Source organism: Chelon labrosus, assembly GCF_963514085.1.
Source record: "Chelon labrosus genome assembly, chromosome: 4".
In the NCBI taxonomy this organism is placed as follows: Eukaryota; Metazoa; Chordata; class Actinopteri; order Mugiliformes; family Mugilidae; genus Chelon; species Chelon labrosus.
Genome location: NC_140340.1, coordinates 18,807,261 through 18,833,777, shown reverse-complemented (window position 1 = coordinate 18,833,777; position 26,517 = coordinate 18,807,261). Strand labels below are relative to the sequence as shown.

Here is a 26,517-nt window from a genome sequence, read left to right as displayed (position 1 = left end):
GGAAGGGGTCGCTGGACAGTGTGATCCCTCCTAAATAGTGCTATTTAGGGTAGGGGAAACTGCATGCCCACCACATTTTATTGTCTGTCGGGCATGAGGATTGGTGTTAATGGAGGGAGGAGGGATTAGCCTTGCACTCACAGCAGGTGTACCAGCTGCACCTCTAACAAACCCGGGGAACATTTTGGGACTGGCGGAGCAAGCTTATCTCCTCCATCTTAATTATCTGACCCTAGGTTAGCTTGCATAATACCTCGATATGGAGCAAAGGGGATTCAGAAGATTAAAAGCCTGTGTTTCTGTACCAGCCGCTGTGTTTGAGGCTGACCTCAGCAAGGGATTTACCCCTGCCTCATCATATGACGTCTGCAGCTAGCGGTATCTTGATGATGATCAGCTTTATTTAAATTGCAGTTTTTCTTTTATTAAACCGGCAGTTTTTTTTTAGACCTAAATTACCTCGTTAAACGATTGTTTTTTTTTCCTTTTTTAGTGCTGACTTTGTCTCTGCAAGTCTCATTACGCCGTTTATTTGAATTAATGCCTTACACTTATCAGTGAGTAGATAGCTGCTGTTCCCCAGTAACCCAAGTGAATCATGAACCCTCACACTGCAGAATGAGGCTACTTTATTTTTCTGTCTTTTAAATCCAGACTGTGGTCTTTTTCAACCTTCTGAATGACTCTCACAGAGCGTCATGTCGACCGCTTTCAGGATCTCTCTTTCCCACCGCTGGCACAGTGCAGCAAACCACCTATCTAACAGAGTGTGTGGGGGGTGTTTCTGAATATGTAAAAGGCCCGAAGGAAATGGGAACAAATGGCTCCATCAGACAAAACATGGCGAACAAAAGAGGGAAAAATAAAAGGCAATGAAAGACAGTCAGAGATGAAAGGCGTCCTTTTTTTAGAGGGGCTTCAGCTGATGAGTGGTCAGAAGGTGACTGTCTATACTCCCGTCGCTGCGGTCCGCCTCAAGGAGCCGAGCCGGCAACAGCTGTCACCGCATTTCCATTCCACCTTCATATTGTGCTTTAATTACAGCCGAGGCCTCAGCGCTCTTTGGGCCCTCTCAGGAGGTGCCACCCCCTCAGCGGCATCTAAGAGCGTTTCAAGTACCGTCTCCCCTCTTACATTAAGAAAGCAATGATGGTGCACAGCCAAAATGCTCTCTGTGTTTGCCATTACAATTTAACTCTACAGCTGAGAGCCTCATTTTTTTAAAGCTGTGTTTGTGTTTAAATGCAGCCGGCCTGTTGCTATCTGAGCACCCAGAGAAATAACTCCTACAGCGCCTCTTTCAAAGACATCAGGGTTAATGTAACAGCAACAACAAATCCCCATTTCTGAAACTGGACAAATCATTTCAACTCTTCTCTTCTCAGCTCTTACTTTTTACTTCTCTCTTACAAGATCGTTCAAAGGTTACACTATATGCTGTCGACCCTTTCTCTTCTCTCTTTTAATTGCCTGTTGGGATCTTGGAGCTGAAGCTTATTCTGCTAGTACTCTGTAATTTGCTCTGGGAAAAAAAAATGCTAAATCAAAAGGAAAGTGAAAAGGTAAAGAGATCGAAACCAAGAAAATGAAAGCAATATGCAGGAGAGGACCATGTTCAGTAACAATCTTGCAGAATCCTATTATGGAGAATTTAATAACACAATGCACAGCTTTAAAAATAGTTTCTAATGTGTTTTACAAAAATATGACAAGAGTCTGCATCTACACAGTAGTGTGTACACTCAGAGCAGTAGGCTGCCACTTCTGTAGCGCCCCGGGAGCAACTTAAGGCCATGGACATGGGAGGACGCGAACCTGTGACGCTTTGGTCCAAAAGCATCCTAGTCATGGATGAACGCAGGTTTTCGTTTAAAATGAGATATCTTTATTTGTGTGCTGACAAGACAGCCACGCTGGCAGCTCTCAGGACCTGTAATCTGCTGTGCTTTGAGCTAATCTAGATGTTTATGTCATCTTACAGTTATAATGCTTTGTAGATTGTAGATTGCTGTTGTGTTTGTGAAACTGAAGCTAATGGTAATGTCATCACCAACAGTGCTACATGAAATTTATCTCGTGGGGCGCATGGACGGGTATTTAAAATTTTATGGCAATCCATCCAACAGCTGTTATTACAAGTATTTCATTTGAAACCACCCTGATGGTGGCGCAAACTAAACAAATACAGACAAAAACAAACTCAGGGGTTCACCATATGTGTAAGGATTAATCTTCTGGGCAACATGAATGTCAACATAAAACTTAATGGCAGTTCATCCACCGACGTTAACACATAAAAAAGTTAATTACTAAACATTCTGTGCAATATTTTTGTCAATTTTGTGTCCCTCTTGCTCCACAGGTGCTCGAGGAGGGATCGGTGTTACAGGGCGGAGGAAACCTTCCGTTTCGCGACTGACATTGACCGCTGTGTGAAGGTTATCGCTCACCCAGACAGCATCGCTGTATCATCACATGGCGTCCCTGTGAGTTTGCTTATCATTCCACCAATCACTGCAATGTCACTCCACTCACAATGCCAGTGTTTAGTGTATAAGCAATCATCATGAGTAGCCTTGCACAGCCACATGTACAGTAAGTATAAGCCTGAAAGAAGATTAGTTTTGTAAGAGAAGAAGTGAGAGACAAGGGTGACTCTTCCTGTAGGGCGTTTGGGGTATTTATTTTGGTACAGAAGCATGTATTGTGCGACGGGAGACAGATGTGATGAATAAAATAGACAGGATTTGTTATTGTGGCAGTGTGCTATTCTGTCTGACTCGCTGATGCATCTGCCAAAAGGTTGATTACATTTTCTAAAAGCTTAATTCAGTCTTTGTACAGTAGCCAAGAGCACAGAGGACATAAGCAACATTATCTCAAAGGAATAGTTTGACATTTGGGAGAAATATGCTTATTTGCTTTGTTCCTGAGAATTACATGAGAAGATCAACACCACTCTTGTCTCTGTCTGCGAATGGGAGGCTGGAACCAGGAGCCAGTTAGCTGAGCACAACGACTAATCCAGTACACTAAATCTTAAACCACAAGTTGTCTTTTTCACCCTTTGTTTATTGCACGGATGAAACAATTGAAATATGATGTATTCATTACTGAGATTTAGAGGCGCTATTCGGAGGATATTGTAACATTTAGGGCTGTTTGCTAGTGTTGGGGCGTTGATAAGCGTCTTGGTTTCGTTGGTTGTTCACCATTACCAGTAGTCGTACTTCTGACAGCGGCTTTTCAGTTGATTCGGCCTGTTGAACTGGTGCCGCAGCGCATCAGTTAGATAGATCAATGTGACGGACCATTCATTTACCATTTTGAATGACGAATACAGACTACTGCCACCTGCTGGTACGGAGAGTTATAGCTTCTCAAGCCAGTATGTGCCAGATGGCCGTTGGCTGCGGGGGCACAACATCAGGACAGCCAAACCAAGTAATTGTTTGGGACCCCATGAGAAAATATGAGAAAGAGGACCCACAAATGGTACCTTTTGATCTTAAGCCCGACAATACTCCACAACCCTGGATATCGCTAGCTTGGACTGGCAGGATAACACACAGTTACATCCTTCCAGAACTTCGGATCATCACTGGCTCACTGTATTATTTGCATAACCATACCATACCATACCATACCATAACCATAACCAGGCCAGTTGTTTCCTCGTTCTCATAATTTTGTGCCAAGTTAAGCCAACAAGCTGCTGACTGCAAATTCATATTAACCGCACTAGCTTGACAGAAGCATACATTTCCCAAAATGGCAAATATCCAAACTCTTCCTATAACTCAGTGATAAAACATACATTAAAGTGTGTTATATAGCTAAAAAACTGGCAGGCACCTCTCTCCCCGTGTACACGTCCCTGTTCACCAGCACGTTAAATCTTCCCTCTCTGCTTTCTTTCAGCTTTTGCTGGAGGTGAACAACGTTCCAGACCTTTCTGCTGGAATTACCTGTTCGTTTGGCCAGCAGGCCCAAGTGGAGGGTCACGTCAACGGGAACAGGGTCATGTGTCTTTCTCCAGCTGGGAAGGACGTCCCTCAGATACCAGAAGGACAAGGTGAGCTCAGATTTCATGCCTAAAAAACAAGGAAAAGAAATGAAAAATCAAATTGTACAATACAATATATATAGATATAGCCCAGAGTAACAGATGGAGGCTATTGCCAATGCCAGGTGAAAGGCTTAAAATATCAATATTCCAGGCTCTAACAAAACAGACATTTTTCAGATTGTCCGCCTTGGATTTTTTGTTTGTCCAAAGAGTTTGGAGAGTAGCAAGCAGCTGTAGAATTTCCTCTGAGTACATACAGTAATCCCTCAATTGAAGTTTCTTATTGAAGGTTTTCTCACAACAACAGCAATGTGCCCTTCCAGGAACTCAGACACCAGGTGGTTCTTTACAGGAATGTGATAAAAGTATTAACACTTTTTTTCCTCAGTCTGACCTCCTCGCTTCGCTCATTGTTTTGGCTCTTTCACTCATCCTTTTTTGTCTCTCTCTCACCTCTTTTTTTTTTCTCCCACTCCCTCGCTCTCATCAATTCTTAAATATTTCCCCATTCCCTCTACCCTTCTTTTCACTCGTTATGCTCCCTCTCCCTCTCTATGTTTTCCCTCTCTCTGCCAGACTGGGCCGGCGTGGAGCTTCGTCTGAATTCGAAAGAGACGGGTCAAATGGTCGCCAGCACTGAGGTGAAATTCTACAACTGCAGCACTCATCAAATGTGAGTCCTGCTGCCACGGACCCCTCCCTCTCCCCTCACCCCCACCTTTGATTTGTTCAATAGATGGAAGAGCACAACTTAATTTAGGGCAATGATGTACTGATGCTCAAAACCCCACTTAAGACTGGGCTGTTAGATAACCTCTGAGTTCAATTTATCTGTCAGGTTTCATTTAAATCAACATGATGCATTTGCCACGGCCTGTTTGTTCCAAGTTGGTTTAAACTGGCAGTTTGTGGGCTTACCGCTTGCAGCTTTAAATACAAAATACAACAGTTTTCTGATACACTTTCATGTGAATGCAATGGTTCAGAATTCACTTATCTTAATTCTCATTTATCCTAGAAAACCATTCAGGTATATAAGCCCTTATTGTGCAATAGACATGCATATTAGAGTATTTCAATCAGTTTTAGCATTTACTTCTAATATTGTCAGTCACTTACGGAGAAAACGTCTCTTCTGTGTCTCTCAACCTGTATTCCTAACGATTCTCAGCGCAAAGAGTTGCTCCTGGTGGCCAAATTCTACGAAAATTCTTAGAATCATGATGTTTTCTAAGAATTTCCCCTCAAAGTTAAGAGTAGATCCTCGTAAAGATAAAAGGTATTCCTACAGAATCTTAGCTCTTAAGAGAGCTCCTAAGGTGAGATCTGTTAAGAGCAGGGAGGAGGACTTTAAAGAGGCTTAGGAGTTTCTTAAGCAGAGGAGAAAATGGCGGAAAGAAGAGGCAGGAGGAGGCATTTATCTGTTGTGCGATATTTTCCCATGCCTGCTTCTTGGCTTGTACTGTGACAGTGGGGCCAAATCTACCTCTCAAAACACTTTTATTCTTATTAAGCCAGAAGCAAACACTGTTCCTCTGTCCAATTGAGTTTCCTACTTCTTTTCTTCTGCACTGCTGTTCGGCTTGTGGAAGATTTGAATGCCCACCAACACTGCTTCTTATAGGCCAGTTAGCAATCACAGAAATTGTTGAAAGCTGAGCCATTTTACCCTCGTTAATACCAAATGGATGAAGTGCAAAAATGATCAGCATGGTAAATGAATGTAAGCAAATAAATATAATTATCAGCATGTGAATACTGTGCATATTTGTATGTAAAATATTATTCTCAGATTCTCAGAATACAGGCCCTGGCCTCCAAATTCCATAGATCCAAAACTGATCAAGTATCTGTGGGATGCACACTAGAACAAGGCTGATCCACAGAGGCCCCTCCCCTCAACCCATAGGACCCAAAGGCCTCCACTAACAACATTCTGTTGTCAAACACCACAGGACACCCTCAGAAGGCCCATGTTTATTCTCTGATGAGTCAGAACCTACATAATATGAGGCAGGTGGTCATAATATTATGCCTGTTTGGTGTAGATGAACGTTGAAATGTCTTCAAGGAAACTCAACAAGTCCAGGTTCCTTTGTTTTTTTGTTTTTTTCTTTGTTCCTTGTTAATTTTTCAAGCTGAAACTCCAACCATTTCTGTGCAGATTTCCCGGTGTGAGATTTTGCTTCTTTCAAATGTTTTATCGTCTGTGGAACAAAAGAAGGCATTTACAGACACTACACTGAACTTTTGGTATTTGTGTTGGAACACTTTAGGTAGACTAAATAATTAGAAGAGAAAGTAATTGTCAGGCTAAAGTGTAACATTCTATAATTGTACGTTGCAACCCTAATACACATTCATAACCTGGAGACGTCTTTGCTGTAGGCCAACAGTCCCAGTGGACTGCTCAACAGATAAGTATTAGACTCTCACACACTTTTCAGACTTGACTTCGCCCCAAGAGGCCCCGCCAGAAAATTGTGTTTGCATCCAGTATTATAAGATATTTCATATTTTTAGGCCTGCTCCGGTGCCTTGAGGGCAAGTAAAATAATGTAAATTGTAGAGCACTTTATTTAAATGTCACCCAATATAAGCTTGCTAACTGGGCAGGGAAGCTGCTTTGACTTTGAGACATTATTCAAATGTCAACTGTATTTATCAGTGAACTATGTCTTTCATTGTGAATAACAATTAGAAACACTGCGCAAAGGTGAATCTTATCAGGATGAATGCCAATTAGCAGCATTTATCAGCTTTAAAGAAGACGACTGCACATCATCAGTAACAACTAAGTCTTTACAACAACTTAGGACAGTAAACAAGACAATTCGCACTATGTTGGAGTAGTTATTTCAAAGACCTTTACCATAAAATTTGCACTTTTTATCCACTTGAGGTGACACATAATGATACAGAGGGAAATAATAGATTTGAGTCGGTATTCTCACATGCAGACTTCACTAACCTTTAACTCCACTGTGAATTAAACTGACCTAAGAGCTCAAAAAAGCTGGATTCAGGAATATACAATACGTTCACTCTAGGAGGGAACGTTTGATTGATGGAGTATTCATAACCAAACCCAGGAAATTAGCCCGCAGTGGATACACATGCCATCTAGTCACAATGCTCTTTGACAGCGACATGAATGCCCCGTAATATAACCATATTAAACCATTAGAGAGAAGCAGTTGGAAGCTCATCTCTGCCGCCTCACACCAATGTGGCCTCCATTAGCTGCGGGGTGACCCTGTGTACTCTTGTAATTAATATTTCAGACCATACACACTCCTAAGCCGGCAACACTTTCTCCACCTCCCCCACCAGCAGCACCATCACCTCAGCATCACATCACCCTCTATAATTAATTATCTAGTGTTTGCAGCACCATGCCAGTCCATTTCTATTAATACCCAACTCCCTAAATTCCTGTCTCACACACAGACACACATTTCTATGTCCATGCTGGCCCTGGGCAGCTAATTAATATCAAAATTTAATGATGCTGCACTACATTTATTGGCATTTGTAGCTTGCCATGAGCTTTAGTATTGGAATGCTGCTGCTGATTTTATAGTTTCCTCATGGCTGCGTGTTATTGAATGACCAAATTCAGGACTGAGACAGTGCATGGACCTGTTCCCTACGCAGTGGTACACCTCTATTATACACAGCAAAGTCCACGACGTCCCCTTAGGAGAAGAGGGCATGTTCAATTTTAATCTCTCCAATTGCTCTGTTGGTGTATTCTCAGCCGTGCATCACCCGTCTTTTGTTTGTATCGCAGCTGCCTCCATGTTTGTTGACCAAAATGTGATTAAATCCAGTCCAATGAGGTTGTTTAAGCACAACTTTAATCCACAGCTGGCCGCGGGCTGTAGGCGACTGAATCAGTGCCAAAGATGTTGCACAATGCTACCCATCAAATATTGAGTTGTCACCTTCGATCCAGATTCTGTGCGTAATCCAGAGCTGGATAGAAAAATGCACTGTGTTCATGCCTGTCAGAAAAATCCGAAACACAAAGCATGAAACTGTAAACATGTTCGCTGAAGTACTATAACATTAAAGACCTGGGGTTACTGTACACGTAACAAGGACTCTCAATGTCCTTGATGCAGTTTATTTTTTTACTGTTACAAGTGTTTAAGGTTACTCCCCTGCCAAGCATTCAAGCTCAAGGTAATTTATTGTCATCTGCCACAAAATGACAACCTTCATACTGCAAGCATATTTGAGATCTTTCCGTAAAACAAACAGGTGAAATAAATTCAGCAGAAAGTTACTAGCTACTCTCCTTTTCAGTCCTTCGAAGAAGAGGCACATTGTGGACTACAGCGCAAAGAATGTATAGTACGTAGTAATGTCATTTCATTTTGTCTTGCAGGTGTCTTTCCTGTGTAAACAGCACTTTTCGCTGCCACTGGTGCAAATACCGCAACCTGTGCACCCATGACCCAAGCAGCTGTTCCTTCCAGGAGGGCAGAGTCAACGCCTCAGAGGTACAGTGCATTAACATAGAGCTAATTAAAGTGCAGCTCTCAAGAGGACAATTTATCTATTCATATGTGACAGTTTTGCCTCAAAGGAACAATACATTAAACAGAAAAAATACCTCCACTACAAGGAATCAACTAGATTAAAAGCTTATGGCCATGCTAGCGGCTTTGTCAAGCTTTATACAAGGAGGAAGATGTTTTAAGCTAAAAGCTAACGGCAGCAGGCCAATATGCTCACAGTAAAAATGCCAGCACCACGATGATGTAATCCTTTACCATGTTCACCATTTCACACTAAAATTCTAGCACTAAAGACTATCTGAAAATGCCATATTATATCTATTAAGTCATAACAGCGCAGAATGTGTTTCTTGTACTGCAAATATGTATTTTGTTTTTTTCAGGACTGCCCTCAGCTACTCAACTCGGGCGAAATCCTTCTCCCGGCCGGTGAGGTCCGACCCATCACCCTGAGGGCCCGAAACCTTCCCCAGCCGCAGTCGGGCCAGAGGGGCTACGAGTGCGTGGTGAATGTGCAGGGTGTCAGCCATCGTGTCACGGCACTGCGCTTCAACAGCACCAGTGTGCAGTGCCAGAACAGCTCGGTATGACCTCAAACAGTCCCAGTGGGAGTCTCACAACTGTCAAATGAGGCAGACAGCTTGGATGCTGTGTAGGCAAGGTACATACGGTACATCAGCATCAGTGAATACCGCCTGAGGTGCTGAGCATACTGAGTGGAAAGTAGTGGAAAGGGAAAGGAAAAAGTGATGAGGAAAAGTGTAAAACCATGTGCAAGAAAGGAAGAGAGTGACAGGATAGGAAGGCAGGAAGGAAAAATTGTTGTATGGCAAGTAAAAAGCATGTGAACCATGCAAATATGATGTTTTCTCATAAACTAGATCCGTGAGCATTCACAGTGTATAATCCTCCCAACAGAAAAATCACAGGTTTGGCAGGAGCACAGGAAATTTCTTGGAAGTTTTCTACACAATGCAAATCACAGGCTAAATTTCAATGCAAAGCATACCTTGCTACTCTGTGACAATGAATGAAAAGGCCATTTTCTTCAGATGTGGATGATCGGCCACCCCAGCCAGGGTTTGTGTCCCTTCGTGTCAAAGAGGAGAGGAGCAGACAACCATGGCAGAAATGACAGATGGTTAAAAGCCTCGTCTCTCCACTGCTCTTTCATCCTCTCATTTTCCCTACTCTAGCTCTCTCTGTAACTTTATTTTTTTCTCTATCCTCTCTTTGACTTTCCCTTTCCCTGTATCCACTTTCCATGCAGTCTCTCACTCTCTGTTTCTGCTTTTCAGTACATATACGAGGGTGTGAAGATCAGTGACCTGGCAGTGGACCTCTCCATCGTATGGAACGGCAATTTCATCATTGACAATCCCGAGAAGATTAAAGGTGCCTCTGCCATCCATCACTGCCAGCCCATAGAAGTGTAAAGCACTCAATCCACGGGGGATAGATGGGCCATAGAGAGCACTTCAAGGCTTCCAAAGGGCCTCGAGAGAAAGTTCACAATAGCAGGGAGTGTTATCAAAGAGCACCCAATCACTTCTGCGCCAGAACGGGTGAAGGGTGAATCTTCATATTTGCTCAGCTCATCTCGCCTCTCGTGGATGCTCTTGGTTTCCTTTCCATCATCATGCGAGAACAGGGGCTTGTCAGTTGTCATTGTCGGTTGTACATGAAATACATCCCTGTTGTCAAGGATATACAGAGATGGCCATGAATTTTAACAAGCCTTCTCATAATTTAGCTAAGTTGCTTTATATGGGCATAAATATAGTCTACTTATGGAGAGGGGGGTGTAAGAGACAGACTTCAAAGAAAGGTTTAATGGATTACTTTGGCATCTTTTTTTTTTTTACTTAATACTAGAAATAGCGCATTTACAAAAACATGCTTTCAGTCAATTTTATTAAATTCACATGGTCTACTTATTTGTAGGAGTACGTGTTCTGACTGTTTGATCAGTTCATGATTCAATTCATCACTTCCCTGCTGCTCCAAATTTTGTTGTGTTCCCACACCATATTTTATGGGTTTTGTTTGTTCTTATAACTTATTAATGTTGATATGGTGACAGCTGACCAGATGTATTCTGTGTTATCTCACAGTACACCTCTACAAGTGCAGCGCCCAGAGGGACAGCTGTGGCATGTGTCTGCGGGCAGAGAGGAAGTTCCAGTGTGGCTGGTGTAGCGGCGAGGGCCGATGCACCATGAAGCAGCACTGTCCTCCCATCTCCCCTTACGCGAGCCGCTGGCTGGACCTTTCTGCCAGGAATGTCAAGTGTACCAACCCACGCATTACAGAGGTTTGTTGTTTGTTTGGGCTGCTGGCTAGTCAGTCCACTGAATCATTCAGTCGAGCCAACAAGATTAAATATACAGCGAATTTCAATTACACGAACACAAGATGTGAGATTCTTTAGCCAAGTAGTTCATTAGCAGGGAAGTTTAACGTCAATCTTCCTTTCCAAGGTCGGCATTAGTATGCCCATTATTTTTTAAATCAACAGTTCAGAAGGTCTTGGCAAAACAGCTGAAAACTAAATCATGACATGGCAGTAATTTGTTCAGAAACTTGGAGGTGGAATTTGCAGTTAGCACCAGAAACAATCAAAGTCTTGTTGGTCTGGTGTCTGGTGTTAGCAATAAAAAGCCAAACTCACTGACATGTTGTGAAGCATGGCTGACAGAGAAACCAAGGACAACCAGGTTGTTATTGTTGTTTTGTTTTACGCCATTCTGGCTGCCTAGAGAGCAACTAGAGGAAGCAGAAGTTTGATAGGTGGACTCAAGTTTTGTGTTGATTTAGGTCAGTGGTTCCCAAACTTTTTTGGCCGCGCACCCGCTTCTATATCCCAACTGGGCTGATGCACCCCTAATCCCCCCAACAGACCAGAACACACATATAACAAAATAATCACGATCACAACAATGCGCTCTCGCATTTGAATTAAACTGAAACACTAACATTTTCAATATAATGCAACAAAGTTACGCACAAGCTTCAACTGTTAAGAGCAAAGAGGATGGATGACAGGCTCAGGCTCAGAGGCAGAAAGCAGATAAGTTGGGGGAAATGTTATAATATTTTCAGCCGCGTTAAACAAAAATTGCAGCAACTTGAAATGACCATGGAGCTAACGCAGCCTCGTCATCATAACACAGCAGGTATGGCAATACAATTACACCACTAATTTGAATTAAACTGCAATAAAGTTACACACGACCCACAACATACATATCCTTCATCACTAACTTTGGCTTGAGATATCCCACCTGAAAGTTTCCCTGATTTCAGCCATTTGATCATATTTGCAAAAATAAATAACGTAAATGGCCACATATATATATATTAAAAAGCACAATGACTAAATAGTGCCAATTTTCAGATCTCGCACTTTGTTCTTGTCTTTACTGAAAGATGTGGCTGTTGGCTTTAAACAGAATGATCCACAAATTTGTATATGACCAGCTAATCCTAATTTTATCTGTGGCCAACTTCCAGTTTCCCATCCAGGTGTCTGTTTACCTGGGACTATCTAACATTTTGTTCGCCGCTAGCTGAATACCTAAAGTGCTTGACAGCTAAACGAATTCAGTGTGTTAGAAAGTGGTGATGGATCTTTTATGTCACAAACTCCTGTTCATTCTCTTGAATGAGGCGCAGTGGGTCAGGCACAGAGATGCAAGGCTCTTCCACTTCAAAGAGCCGGGAGCCTTTGATGTCCCTGTCACATTATTAGTGTTTCTGAAGGAGCTGCAGCAGAGTGAATCAACCAGCCAGCACTGCTCGGGAGTGGAGGGAGTGTTGCTCTGCCATTGCTCCCGTACTGCTCTGTAGGTCCAAAGGTCGCCTGCTGGGAGGGTTAACTTTACACTTGGGAAGGACTGTGAATGGGGTTCTCTGTGTTTTGTTATTTACTGCATTATTCATTGAAGTGTGTTTTGAATCGTACTGGACTTCAAGGCTTTTTGAACAAACCAAGTCAGTATGCAAATTATGCCTTTGGCACTCACTGTATGGTACATTTACTTAATATTTCAGCCTAAGATTAAACAGCGATTACACAGAGACAGCTCCGTGGCATTAATTCTGATTTAACCATTATGCATATTGATGGACAGCATTTTTTGATCAAAGTTTCTCAGTTATTTTGAAACCGTTCTCACAGTTACAGGAGAATTTGCATTTCTCCATAATTTATTCCTCTAGGGCTGAAAAGACCTTTGTAAATAAGAAGAATAAGAACTACATTACTTTGAGGAGAAACTCTCTTAATAGCACATTATTCTAAATTCTTAGATAGCATTCGCAAACTATTTATAGTGACAAAGAAATATAGCTACAAATATATAGTACAATTATGAAAAAATTTAAGAAAATGTACCAGTCAATTCTTACTTTAACTATAATTTCCTTGTCCTCCCTCTGTAGGTGAGCCCTGTGGCGGGGCCTCCGGAGGGGGGAACACTGGTCACCATTCAGGGCCTGAACCTGGGGCTGTCCTTCTCTGAGCTAGAGGGGAATGTGGAAGTGGCAGGAGTGCAGTGCACACCACACGAGGACGGATACATCACTGCAGAACAGTAAGACTCCTCCTCCCCTTCCCCTCCACAGACACTCATGGACTCATAGAGTGTCTCACATAGACATACTGTACATATGCAAACACATACACACACGCTCAACAAAATAAACCCATCCAATCTCTGTTTCCCTCTCACACTGATTTTCTGAAAGACTGTGAATAAGCCAGATACCCTGCGTTGCCTCATCAGGTTGTAGGGCTGCATGTGCGTGGGGCTTTGCATAGCTGTGGTGCAGTCAGAGCCAAAGGAAGAGACAGTCTTTGTGTCGTTGTTGTTATGAGGCTGACGGCACAGCTGTAATTGAAATGCGCTGCATGTCGCTGACTGGAGGGACAATCTGTTAGCCATGTGTTTCTCTCACTGCCATGTAATGCGATTGGGCTCAGGCTGCAGGGACTTTATTTATACCCTTGTAAAAAAAAAAAGAAAAAAGGAAAGAACATGCCAGCAGAAAATTGGAAAACTCACGTGATGCATGAATAGAGGGGCTGGGCAGGGACGATTCATTGGATGCTCTTATTGTATTGGGGAGCGAGTTTCTTGAGCAGAGCAGTGCGTTCGGCAGGGCCATTCATTTGGCACACACAGTGCTTTAAAACATGGCATTACAGCTGTTACAACCATTAATTTCAGCACGGGGTCAGTTGCTATAATGACTTATTCATGGCGCACTTTATCTTATTGACCTGACAAGGCAATACTGATTTATTGAAGAAACCCCTAAGTTGTCATGGCAACCGGAGGTAATGGTGGGTGGCAATCGTGCTGGAGATGGGGAGGGGTGTAGTTTATCATTTGAGTTATATTGCTGTTATAGGTTTCCCATTAGGAAGAAAGATGGTCCTCTGTATTGACCCACAACTTCCATGAAAGTCTGCCTCAATCACACTGGCCAGCAGAGGCCATCTTCCACCAGTGCAGATCATAACGAATGCGATACAGTGCGGCGATTCTTCCATGTATGTTCACGTGGCTAGTGCTATTACTATGCATGATGCATGAGTTTTTCTTGTATTGGTGCTTTTTGTGTCTCGACAGGATTGTGTGCGAGATGGCTGAAGCCCCCAAAGGAAGTGCACCAGGTCCAATTAAGCTGTGTGTTGGCGAATGCAGACCAGAGCTCCGCGCACAGTCCTCCCAGCTCTACTCCTTTGTGGTAATTCTGACATTATACACGTTTACTCTGTCCATTTGTTCTGAAACAAACATTAAGTGTTGGTAATTAATTAGGCCAAATGCACCAATTTGATGTGTTCATGCCACTGCAATCATCAGTTGGAGAGAAAGCCAGAATCAAGCCACTTGATTTATTTCAAGTGCTGAGAGACTGTACACAAGAGAGAGTAAAACATTAGAAGAATTATGCACTTGATTGCATTGAAGTCAAAAGAGGTTCTTACTTTTTGAGAGAGGTCATACTCATTAAACCGCTTTCTCAGTTTTACCAACAGCTTTGTTTGAAAGACAATTACTGAGAAAGGCTGCAATAAGAGGTTTGTTCAAAATTAGATTTACATACGGTATTCTGTGTTGAACACTTTTCCACAGATCCCTACAATGTTGGCTCTGACCCCTAGCAGAGGACCTGAGTCTGGGGGCACCAAGGTCACTATTGTCGGGGAGAACCTGGGTGCTGGCAGCACTGTCAACGTGTACTTTGGTAATCAGACCTGTGAGTTGTACAGGTGAGTCTGATTATAATCTTATATTGCATCTCAGCCTTACTTTTATTAAGACTCCAGATTCACTGGCACTGAAGTGAGACTGCCTACGCACAATATTAAAGATTTAACCTTCTCTAATCTCAATCAAACACAGTATGAGATCACTCCATTTAGAAAAAGCACACTTTAGATACAATTATGTGTCTCTGTGTTAAATTAAAAGGCTTAACAATGATTTGTGAGGAAGTGATGAAACTCAAAGTGGTAGGTATTGTTCTGGGTGTATTTATAGATATCTATTTAAAGTTCAAAATGCCTCACATGGTAGGAGTCAGGTGGGTTAGGCAAGGAAGCCATTAGCTAGAGGACCCTCTAATTACAGTGTTCCATCCCTAATGTGTCTGTAACGACGAGACGGGACAGACTATAATGAATCCTCTCGCCTCATGGCAATGTGCGTGGCTTATGACTGCATGAAGTCAGGGATTTGCCACTGCAGCACTAAGCGGGCAGTCACAATCAAAGGCATGAATAAATCCCTCTTTTGGTACTCCCGCCAGGAGGACCATGGCGGAGATTGTGTGCTTCTCTGCTCCGTCGGTGACGGGAGCGGGACCGGTTCAAGTCAGTTTGAGTGTCGACCGGGCCAAAGTTCCTGGAAGTCTGGCCTTTGAGTACATAGAAGACCCCACAGTCCAGCGCATTGAGCCCCTGTGGAGCATTACCAGGTAACACTAATCAATAGAGATACAAACCATATGGCTGCATTGACGTTTGTTATTTCTACAGGGATTTCTCTTTTACGTATTTATGGTTATGAATGTGTTGCAATCATGGCCAAAGAGGTGAAGCGTGAGTAAAGCTGAAGCGGTCAGTTGACGCCAAGGTAGACAACTAGCAATCTGAGAAGAACCCCACAGCCACACTCTAAATTATGCATACTTATTAGCCTTGTTGCTGTAAAGTTGAATATTTTATCATGGAAGTCTACGGGGATATACCCACCTTTTGACACCCTTAAATGGCCATTTGTGCAGATTTTGGCACTTCCTCATGACTTAATATTCCAAGCCTGGAGGTTGCCTCTTGGTCGCAAGTATGGTGTTTAGTTTTCAACGGTATCTTGTAAATCTCAGCTTGCATGTTGCAGATTTGGTGATTGAGGTTCCTGATTGATTGGCGATGAAGTACACGTGAAGGGGAGATTGAGCTGCTCTTCATGTTGCATTTTCGGTTTAACTGTATTTCTAAAAATGAATGCAAATCACTCCCCATCCCATACTGCATTGAAAATCTATATAGAATTTACGCATTATAGCAAACATGTGGCCATTTTGATTGTACTTTTCTCAAAGGACGGTGGATACGGCAGCCATAAATTCGACCTTTTATAACCCCTGTAATGTTCAGTTTTTATTGGCAGTGTCAGAGGTGTTAATTCAATTATATGTTTTTGTGGTCACAGTTGTAGTGTTGTGATAGACTGCATTATATAGAGAGTAGTTTTTAATATTCTGCCCCACCATGTATGGAACTATAGTGGATAAATAAAAATAAATACATAATGAAGTCAAGTATAACAACACCGTTAACTGTGCCGTTAGTAATAAAGTACATTGTACAGATATCATACCAGGGCCAGTGACTATGTATATTTATCTAGCATGTGTATTTATCTAAAAATGAATTAAATAACGTATTATGTATAATTTGTTGGAAAATGTGAATGCACCTGGTGCAGCTAATTTCATAACAAGTGAATCTACTGCACAAACATTTCTATCACAGCTGAAGGTGCATTACCTGAAGTCCACTAAATAAAAGATGGCACCTAATTTGAGTTGGGGTGGTATTACCCAGCACTACGTCCTGGCAGATTAGACTTCAGAGAGACACCCTGGCCCTCGGCCTAGTGACAGGAGGAGCTTTGTGGAGCTGCAATCAAGAGCCCTCATCATGAATGTGCAGTCCTGCTATGAGGGCCTACAAGCTTAGGTAGCCTTTGAAGTGTGAGAAGAGAAGGATTGGCACTCTGTCAGGCTGAGTAGACTGGCCAGTTCCTTTTAAAAAACATTTTTTCATCATTTCTCTCCTGTATTTTTCCCTCTCCATCTCTCCTCTTCTATTTTCCAACTCTGTACTTAATCAGTTTTCTAAGCTCACACTGCGGAATAGGTTATGCAAAGATTAGAGAGTGTTCTTTATTTTAATCACATCTAGCATAGATATGTAAACAGGCAGCACCTGTATTCGTGCTATGCCAGTCTCACAGTCATGGATGAATATAAAACAGCAGCCAGCTGGTTCCCTGTTTGATGTGGCTCTTCTGCCCAATAACAAAAATTGAGAAATCCTGCCAGCTATACTTCCTAAAACCTGCATTAATGCAGTTTCTCTGGAAATGTCTGATTAAAAAGATTGCTCTCTCTGTGGTCGCCGCTCTAATTAAATCATGAAAAGGCAGGTTGTATAAATATACTGTATGCTGACAGGAGTGTGGCGTACTTGTATGTAGATGACTGATCAACAATTCTTGCTAAATAAATGTATTCCTTTCTTTCAAACAGTGGACACACCACCCTGACAGTTACTGGGACCAACCTGGACGTAGTTCAGGAGCCACGAGTCAGAGTCAAATATGCCGGCCATGAATCTGTTAATGTGAGTGTGAGAACTCTTGATAAACTGGAATCAACATTTATTGACTCATAAGTTGATAAAAATGTTACAGTAAAGTTTCTCTTAACTGATAATTTGTTAGAACTACTGGAATAAGGAAGATTTAGTGTAATGGCTATTTTTTGGTTTTTGTTTTTACACAATGATCCAAGAAGCTAAAGTTTTAAAAAACCATTGCTGTGAAAATGCAGCAAAGCATAAACAAAGAGGTTTAAAAGAGGGATCCATGCAGAGTGCTGCGTCCCAAAATGAGATTTTAAAAAACTGACCTGAACAAATGGCTCAGTTTCAGGAAGTGATTTATGGCGCTGATTCTGCTCGCCTGAGCAGCTCAGGCAGGTCGCTTCAAAGTGATTGATTGTCCTTAAGTGTTGGAGCGCTGATGGCAAAAGTCCAGTCACCTTTAGCCGCAATTTTTCTACTTTTGACCAGTCAGGGATTTGCCTGAGGACTGGGTAAGGGCTGGACGAGAATTTAAACTTCTGGAAGGGAATTTTGGCTTGGACATTAAAGAGATCAATGTAATGTTAAAAAAAACTATACTTAAGAGGTAACAAGAGAAGAGATGCAAGAAAGAGAATGATGGAAATATGTGCTTGTTGTGAGTAAGATAAAGAAAACGTATTATGTGTTTGGAAAAAAAGGGATTTTTTTTTTTTTATATGTAGACCATGTTGGGTGTGAGACGTAAGCCTCGAGCCAATTAAAAGCTGTGTTAATGATGCCAACCCCAAAACTTGAGCCAGTCAATTAAAACTGCGTGCTCCACGGTGTCACTGGCAGCTCCGAGATCTAAAAGGATTAAAGTTCAACTTTCACCCGAATCGGCTGCTAAAAAAGGGTCACTGGTGAATTTAATGAGGGCAGTCTCTTTACAGTGCATATCTTCGAAACATAAATAGGACTGTTTAAAAATGTTAAGTATCACAAAAGCACTTGGTTGAAACAGCTCTCTGTTGTGAGATGTGACTGAAGCAGTGAAATTTAAAGAACTGAACTGATTTAGGGAACGCTGAAAAACTATGGAGAACACAGAAGGCACATTCGAGAGGTCAAGTTATCGACTTGATATGAAACTGACTCTAGAAGATACACAGTATTTATATTTAAGGCTCAAAACATCTAAATGTGAATAAATAAGAACAGTACGTATCTCAGATTTGGGAATGAAAAGAGTCAGAAAATGCCGCAAGTGTGAAAAAAGATGTGAAAAAACGAAATTCAAGGCCACTGCTGTAGAAAAGGCAAAAAACGTACACATAAATTTCTAATAGTAATATTAGAAACATATTCTTAGGCAAGAATTAATCATGCAAGAAACATACCGTGACTTAGTAACTTAGTGTATGACAGTCTGTACCTGCTTTGACATATAATGTGGACATCTGATCTGATTCCTCTCCAGGTGTGCAAAGTTCTCAACACAACCACCATCAGCTGCTTCGCCCCGTCCCTGAAGGCGGAGTACACCGCAGACCAGGAGACGATAAAACACGTGGATGAGTTTGGCTTCGTCTTCAACAACGTCCAAGCTCTGCTCACTTACAACAACACAAGCTTTGTCTACTACCCCAACCCTTACCTGGAGCCCCTTAGCCTCTCAGGTGTCCTGGAACAGAAACCTGGCGCTCCCATCATCCTCAAAGTAAGTTAAAAGGAGACCTTCAATTCCCTTTTCACAGCAGTCGATCGAGCAAAAGCCTTGGAATCAATGAATCACAAAAAATTCTTTCACCTTAAATTCTAGTGTGATACCATCTTTACCTTATCGTCCCTGCTGCAATGTGCAATCGCGTCTCCCCAATGATCAATATATCTGAACCCATCTGATCAGATTTTCGGAGTGCAGTCGTTTTCTGTGTCTGATATTCTTCTGAAAAACCAAATTTCCTATTATATTCTTTGTGAGCTCCAATATTTCTTGTCACAAAACGTACAATAATACGTCTCGAAATAGATTTTTCCGTCCGACTTGCTCTCCTCACAGCTCATGCCACGGCAAGGCTCTTAAAATTTTTAGCTCTGTTTGCTAGGGAGGAACAGCGTGGCATATTGGTTTGTGTCTCCAAGCGTTAGCAGCTCTCCTGCAGAATCTGACTCTGTGCCTCGCAGTGAACAATGTGGCATAGAAACTGGCTGCTAGACTTCTCTGGTGTGGGTGATTACAGTAATTATACTAATGCTTCAAAATTGCGTTCTAATAATTCACTCAGATTAAAATGTTGCACATATGATGAGAGAGAGGCGATGCTACAAAAGAGAAGCTTCACATTCTCATTCCACTGAAGCCTTAGACGAGACCTTTGCTTGTCAGAATCTCCATCAGTTTTTGATGTGTGATGTATTTACCTAGCGTCTGTGTCTTTAACTGTGTTGCAGGGTCGTAACCTGGTGCCGTCTGCATCTGGTGGAGCCAGGCTCAATTACACAGTGCTGATTGGAGATACGCCCTGTTCTCTCACTGTGTCCGACACTCAGCTGCTCTGTGAGCCACCAAACCTAACCGGGCAGCACAAAGTCCTGGTCAGTCTGAACGCCATTCGTATCTGGCAGTTTTCTGTCTGTCTGTGCATCTGATTACTTGTGCGCATGAATGTGGGTCACTCTCTGTATGCCAGTGTTTGTCTCTCCGTCCCTGTGTTTGTGGGTCACCGACAGGCTTTCAGTTAGTTGCTGGCTTCCTGTCATTGTCTGTCACTCATGGTCTGGTAGGTTCCCAATTACAGCACGTTGCCCTCTAGAATTTATTGACAGGCACTCTAGCAAGTAATGAGGTAACAGCTATAAAAAGTGTTTGTGCCTGGAAGTTGTTTTATTCATAGGCAACTATTCATGAACATTTTTTTTTATCTCCATTGTATTTGCTCTTTTAATACTCCAGCAATGTTGTCCATTCACAGGCAGCCATTAGATTTTCTTTACTATCATTTTCAACACTGCTTATAAATCATGTGCCCTAATGTTATCATCCAGGTGCAAGTAGGAGGACTCCACATCTCTCCAGGCGAAGTTCACATCCGGTCCGACAGCCTGCTCACACTTCCTGCGATCTTCAGTATCGCAGCTGGAGGAGGGCTACTCCTCATCATTGTCATAATAGTCCTGCTGGCCTACAGGCGGAAGTCACACGAGAACGATCTCACCCTGAAGCGCCTGCAGATGCAGATGGACAATCTGGAGTCCAGAGTGGCTCTGGAGTGCAAGGAGGGTGAGTAGGATCTGAGAGATGATAATGATCATAAGCCATATGCATCAAATCTCTCTCCCAATCACTTTTTATTTGTAATTGCATTATAGTGCCATCTATTGAAAGTTAAGGTGATGTGATACAGTAGTATCACTACAATGATTGGATATTTAACACATCCCTCTGTAATGCGCAGCCTTCGCAGAACTACAGACGGACATTAACGAGTTAACCAGCGATCTGGACAGAGCCGGCATCCCCTACTTGGACTATCGCACATACGCCATGAGGGTTCTCTTTCCCGGCATCGATGATCACCCTGTGCTCAGAGAGCTGGAGGTGAGGAACCTCCGGAGCAGGGCTGTGACACTCGAGTGTAGTTTCAACTGTTTTTCTGACATCTTGACCTTAAGGCTCTAGTACACTCCAAACTAAATCGATTTGGGCTTTTTGGCAAGAGAGGTCAAACTGCTGTCAAACGGAACAGTGTGAATCTGAATCTGTTCACTCACTCAATGTTTGAGGTTTATTTGTTTAATGGTGTGCACACCAACTGAGGAATTTGTGTGCAGATTATGTTGATGCCTGTTGGTCGCTGAGGAACCTGTGAATCAAACTTTTTTTCTCTGATTGTCTTGATTATTGTTCTCTTATTGAGGGTTTCATTTGGAAGCACCCACTACAGAGTTTTGAAGAAAATCTAATGACAAACCATTTGCCTTTCCCATATTTGTCAAAAAACTTGCCACACACTCAAGGTCAAAACCGGCTGGTGTTGCCAGTTATAGTTGGTTTAATCAAGACATTATTATGGTTGCAATTATTTCAAAAGATTCTAAAGAGCCTCTCTGATTGCACTTAAAACATCACCACTTTTTCATCAAAGTAAAGGCCTTTCATTATGTGGAGAAAAAAGAAGCATAATTTATATATTTCCAAATAAGGGGAAAGGATTTTCATGGTGGTGACGGATGAGATAGGAATGCATGGCTCCCTACTGTGCAGACACACACCAGTACATCTGGTTTGCACTCACGTTTTGAGGTGGTGTATGAGAATGTTTGTGTATATTTTATTCTGTGTGTGACTCATCCTGGAGCGACTACTGTCTAATGAGCGTGTGCATCTCTGTGTGTGTGCAAAAATGCGTGATGCGTGTAGGTGCCAGGGATCGGACAGGCGAATGTGGAGAAAGCCTTGAAGCAGTTTGCTCAGCTGCTGAATAATAAGGTTTTCCTGCTGACATTCATCCGCACGCTGGAGCTGCAGCGCTCCTTCTCCATGCGTGACCGCGGCTACGTCGCCTCGCTCATCATGACCGCTCTGCAGGGACGGCTGGAGTACGCCACAGACATCCTCAAGCACCTGCTGTCAGACCTCATAGAACGCAACCTGGAGAGCAAGAACCACCCCAAACTACTCCTCCGCAGGTAAATTCACTAACAACTACGCATTTTTGATTGAATTCCTGACTGTGTCATTGTCACTGAAAGATGTACATAACACTATTATATACACTGATAAGCCACAAAATTAAACCACTGACAGGAGAACTAAATAACATTGACCAACTTGTGACAATAAAATGTTCTGCTGGGAAACATTTGGACCTGCCATTCATGTGGATGTTACTTAGACATGTACCACCCATCTAGACCAGACCAGACACCCCCACCCTATAGCAATGACACTTCTTTCACTAGATCCCAAACTGATCAAGTATCTTTGGGAAGATCCACAGAGGCCCCTCCCCCCAATCCATATTACCCAAAGGCCCCCACTAACAACATCCTGTTGTCAAACACCACAGGACACCCTTAGAAGGCCCATGGCCATTATCTGATGAGTCACAACTGTTTCGGAGGCACAAGGGAGACCTACACAATATAAGGGAGGTGGTCATAATGTTATGCCTGATTGTTGTGTATTATTTGCCATCTTGGAATGGGTGTCCTTTGGTTCAGATGAATATCTCACTGTGATAAATAAACTTTATTTAATAATAAACTTTAACTACAATGTTAAAAGTTATGGTAAGATATTACAAAAAAAACATTAAGTCAATTTTAAAAAATAGTGCTCTTACACTTTCACTGGATAAAGTAAGGGTTAGGTGAGCTGAACTTGCAAAGAAAAAGGAGAAATCACCCCTGCTTAATAAATTTTGATAAATGCACTGGAAAGTGAAGGTTATATAAAGTCATAAAACAGCTCATCTTCGGAAGACAGGTTAAAACAGGAGCGCTGTGAATTTCTGCATCAAAAGTAGACTTGTGTCCCTACTGTGCTGATGAAACTTAAGCTAGAAATCTTTACTGTCACAAACCTGGCCAGTTTTGATCAGCGCTGCTTATCTTTGGGCATAGATAATTCCTGTGTGCATTGTTCTTTCCAGCCCAGTTACTGCACTTCTGATGGTTGAGTAACTGGGCCAGCGAAGGAACGCTGTTCAACTTTGTTTTGTGCAGCGGCGTGAAACATCCGTTACGAGTCTGAGAAGCCGGGTGCCTGAGCAGACAGGTGAAAGACAGGAGTGTTAAAAGTGATAGAGAGTGGGAGGGACTGGCAGAGGAAGAGAACCTAATGGGGAAGAGTGAGTGCAGCGGCAGCAGAGTTGTTGTCAGTCTGACTTATCTTCCGTGTGCCACTCATGAAACATTCAGCTGTAGCTCACGTTTCTTCCCCCGTCACCTCTCCTCTTCTTTCTCTCACCTCTCTCCCCTTTCCTGTACCTCTGGTAATCTGTCGATTGTTTTCCCAGTGCTGAGACCGGCCTGCTGAATGTTTCATGAGTGCTTTTATTTTATTTTTTATCTTTTAAAAGAGGGCTCTCTCAATATGAAACGCGCTCATTAAATATAAGGATGAGTTCACATGGGAGCTGGTACAACAAGAACTTGTTAGCCCAAACATGCTGCTCTTGCTGAAACACTCTAAAATTTAATGGGATGCCGTCAACCGTCGAGTCAGTACAGGTTAAGGTTGAAATGCAGGTCCAAAAAGTAGTGACAGGGAGAGAGTAGGTTAGGGAGAGAGAGAGGGTGGATAAAATGTTGCAGGCTTTGAATCAGTTTCTGGTTTAAAAGGGCTTGTGCACTACTTTGTGTATTCAGTAAGGATATACTACAGTAAACCATAAAATCTTTCCCATCTGGATTCATTTAAAGTGGAGGCATTGCGAGGAAGAAACAGAGTGAAAGGCTCGATGTGGCCATCTAAGTTGTGTCTGCACATTTATGTCATGACCCAGATATGTTGTGCACTAGCAGCACTTAACTTAGAGTATACTGGAGTGTGTCCTTTGAGACCAAGCGGCTGAGTAAGGATGTTATATCTAGTAAACTTTCCATGTCATGTTCCAACAATCCCTGGTCTCTTCTCTGTCTGTAACAGTGCACTCCGGCTCTCTGTGGGACGTCTCTTGCTAACAAATGAGTGTGCTGTCTTCCTGTCTTGCAGAACAGAGTCGGTGGCAGAGAAGATGCTGACAAATTGGTTTGCCTTCTTGCTACACAAATTTCTCAAGGTACAATGAAATCCATCTCACACCTTGTTGCTACAGGTGTAGATGTAACGTTCGACGGCACTGCTACTTAAAATAATTTGCATTGATTTTAAATACACTGCTGAGTTTGTTTTGTTGATGCTGTGATTGCAACTGCTAAATATTGATGTGTTTTTCACACACTGCGGAGGGATAATGGTTACCTGTGGGGTCAAACATATCTCTGGCTTTGTGATTTAAAAGCTCAGTTTTTATTATGTTTGATGTGTCATGCTCCAGTTACTGACTCTCATTGTCTCTGCTGATGAATACAGATTTCTTTCCTCCACTTCTTACGTCGCTGTCTATGTCTTATTTTCCTTTCTCCCACCTTTCAATCTAATCCCTGGATTCCCTTCCCAAACAAAGGAGTGTGCCGGCGAGCCTCTCTTCATGCTGTTCTGTGCCATCAAACAGCAAATGGAAAAGGGACCCATAGACTCCATCACAGGAGAAGCGCGCTACTCCCTCAGTGAAGACAAACTCATCCGCCAGCAGATTGAATACAAGACGCTGGTGAGTCACAAAGACATTCATGAAGGAAAAAAAGTCAAACATTTTGTCTGTATTAATTTTATTCTTGCCAAAAAATCCTTGACAAAAATGTGGCATTTAAAGCTGTGGTTATATTTTAATGAGTGTTTTGAAAGTTCGGATACCTTTGATAAAAAGATGTGAGAAGACAAATAGTCTCTCATCACCAGATGTCCATCTCGCCAAGCTTAAGATCTAAACAAAGTTTCTTTTTGAGCATTTGAGCTGTAAGTTTAAAGCCAACCTTGGCATCAGTGTCTAATTTACATAAACATCAGTATGTCTGTATGCACTATTCAAAAAACATAATTTCATGTTCAGTCTAGTCCTTGTCACTGCTTATTCCTACTGCTGGTTTGCAGAGAGATTAGACTACCATGTTTCTAGCTTAACAAGAGCGGAATTATATTTAAAGAGGGTCGTGTGTTCACCTTCTGACCCTTAGACTAACAATATGAATCTGAGAATATTGCTGTCATTTACGTATGCCACCCCTCCTGTTCAAACAGTTTTCTACCTAGTCTTGTCCGTGCAGTGCCAACCATAACCTTTTATCTAATGTGGGGTGGATGTCATGTAGTGATTTTACAGGTCTAACAGGTTGTAGGTCTGTTCAAGTTTAGCCATCAAGTTTCGGCATCCCACAGGGCTGCAAAATTAAGCCAACGGTGCAGTTCCCCAAACGGCCACTGGGGACAGGCCCCAAAAGCAAATAAATCCCCTTAGACCTTGATGATAACGGCCCCAAAGTTACAGAAGAAACAAGCATATTTAAAGCCTTGTAAAAACAAAAAGAAAAGTTTTGCTCTATAATTTCCCCATTCCTAACAACAGCTTTTATATAAAGCAAATTATATCAAGTTATGCCTCATTTAGGACGCGGCTGCTTTGAGTGATAGGTGTGTGCCGTGTAAAGTTGCTAGCTGTCTGCCTCAGCTCCACTCACGCTCCATCACTTTACCCATTTTTGAATTGACCGGGAGTTAGCAGGAGTCAGCCACTGCCAAAGTAGTGACACTGGTGTCACCCACATTGAGTTTCAAAGACAAAACTATATAGAGTTGATAAGATTTTGCATTTTTGGTCTGTGCACATTCATAAAACCCCTTGAAAATGGAAAATGAACAGAGAGGTTTGAGACTAATTTGTGCATTTGTCTGGTGATGCCAGGCTAGCAAAATCCAGCCACATACCTTCAAATATTCACACGAATCAGAAATAGTCTGTAGTGGAGATACAATTCTATGATCACCTGCCGAAGTGAGTGAAGAAATAATTACATTAAGTACAATTAATTTAAAGTGATAAATATGATCAAGAATGCAGAACCTACTAAAAGTATATCTGGTATCAGTAAAGTCATGAGATAGGGCCGCCTGAATAACACAACATGCCACTTCCTTTTACATTTCTATTAAGAATAAGCCGACTGGGTTCCTCTGCCTCCATCAGAATAAGTTCCCCCTCAGGCTTTAGCTGCAAGGCAGAGCCAGCCAGCGACAGGATGACACCACTATGATCGCCATGTCAGAGAGTCTGAGCGGCTCTGTCTCATTACTTGTTTAATGCCCCTGCTAGATCAGCACAGCCACATCCTGGAGGTGTGAAAGTACATTTCTGGCCAAGATGCTCTCCACCAGGACAGTTTGGTGAGGAGTAGGTAATGAAATGACTTCCCTAGCAAGCAACACCTTTCTCTCTGCCTCTTTCTTTTAC

At 42.3% G+C, this 26,517-nt stretch overlaps 1 protein-coding gene across 1 annotated transcript in view; it reads left to right on the top strand.

The window, feature by feature from the left end:
* LOC311486776 (plexin-A2-like) overlaps positions 1-26,517 on the top strand; it is a gene marked incomplete at its 5' end in the record, with an annotated part of 62,091 nt that overhangs the window by 23,864 nt on the left and 11,710 nt on the right. The window contains 19 exons of the mRNA XM_084542774.1: positions 2,363-2,486; positions 3,922-4,075; positions 4,646-4,742; positions 8,463-8,577; positions 8,979-9,179; positions 9,894-9,990; positions 10,710-10,909; positions 13,039-13,190; positions 14,232-14,349; positions 14,742-14,878; positions 15,418-15,585; positions 17,425-17,518; positions 18,942-19,181; positions 19,916-20,059; positions 20,510-20,744; positions 20,920-21,062; positions 21,885-22,153; positions 24,183-24,249; positions 24,637-24,783. Coding sequence (XP_084398900.1) covers positions 2,363-2,486; positions 3,922-4,075; positions 4,646-4,742; positions 8,463-8,577; positions 8,979-9,179; positions 9,894-9,990; positions 10,710-10,909; positions 13,039-13,190; positions 14,232-14,349; positions 14,742-14,878; positions 15,418-15,585; positions 17,425-17,518; positions 18,942-19,181; positions 19,916-20,059; positions 20,510-20,744; positions 20,920-21,062; positions 21,885-22,153; positions 24,183-24,249; positions 24,637-24,783 — 2,902 coding nt within the window. The remainder of the gene's footprint in view (positions 1-2,362; positions 2,487-3,921; positions 4,076-4,645; positions 4,743-8,462; positions 8,578-8,978; positions 9,180-9,893; positions 9,991-10,709; positions 10,910-13,038; positions 13,191-14,231; positions 14,350-14,741; positions 14,879-15,417; positions 15,586-17,424; positions 17,519-18,941; positions 19,182-19,915; positions 20,060-20,509; positions 20,745-20,919; positions 21,063-21,884; positions 22,154-24,182; positions 24,250-24,636; positions 24,784-26,517) is intronic.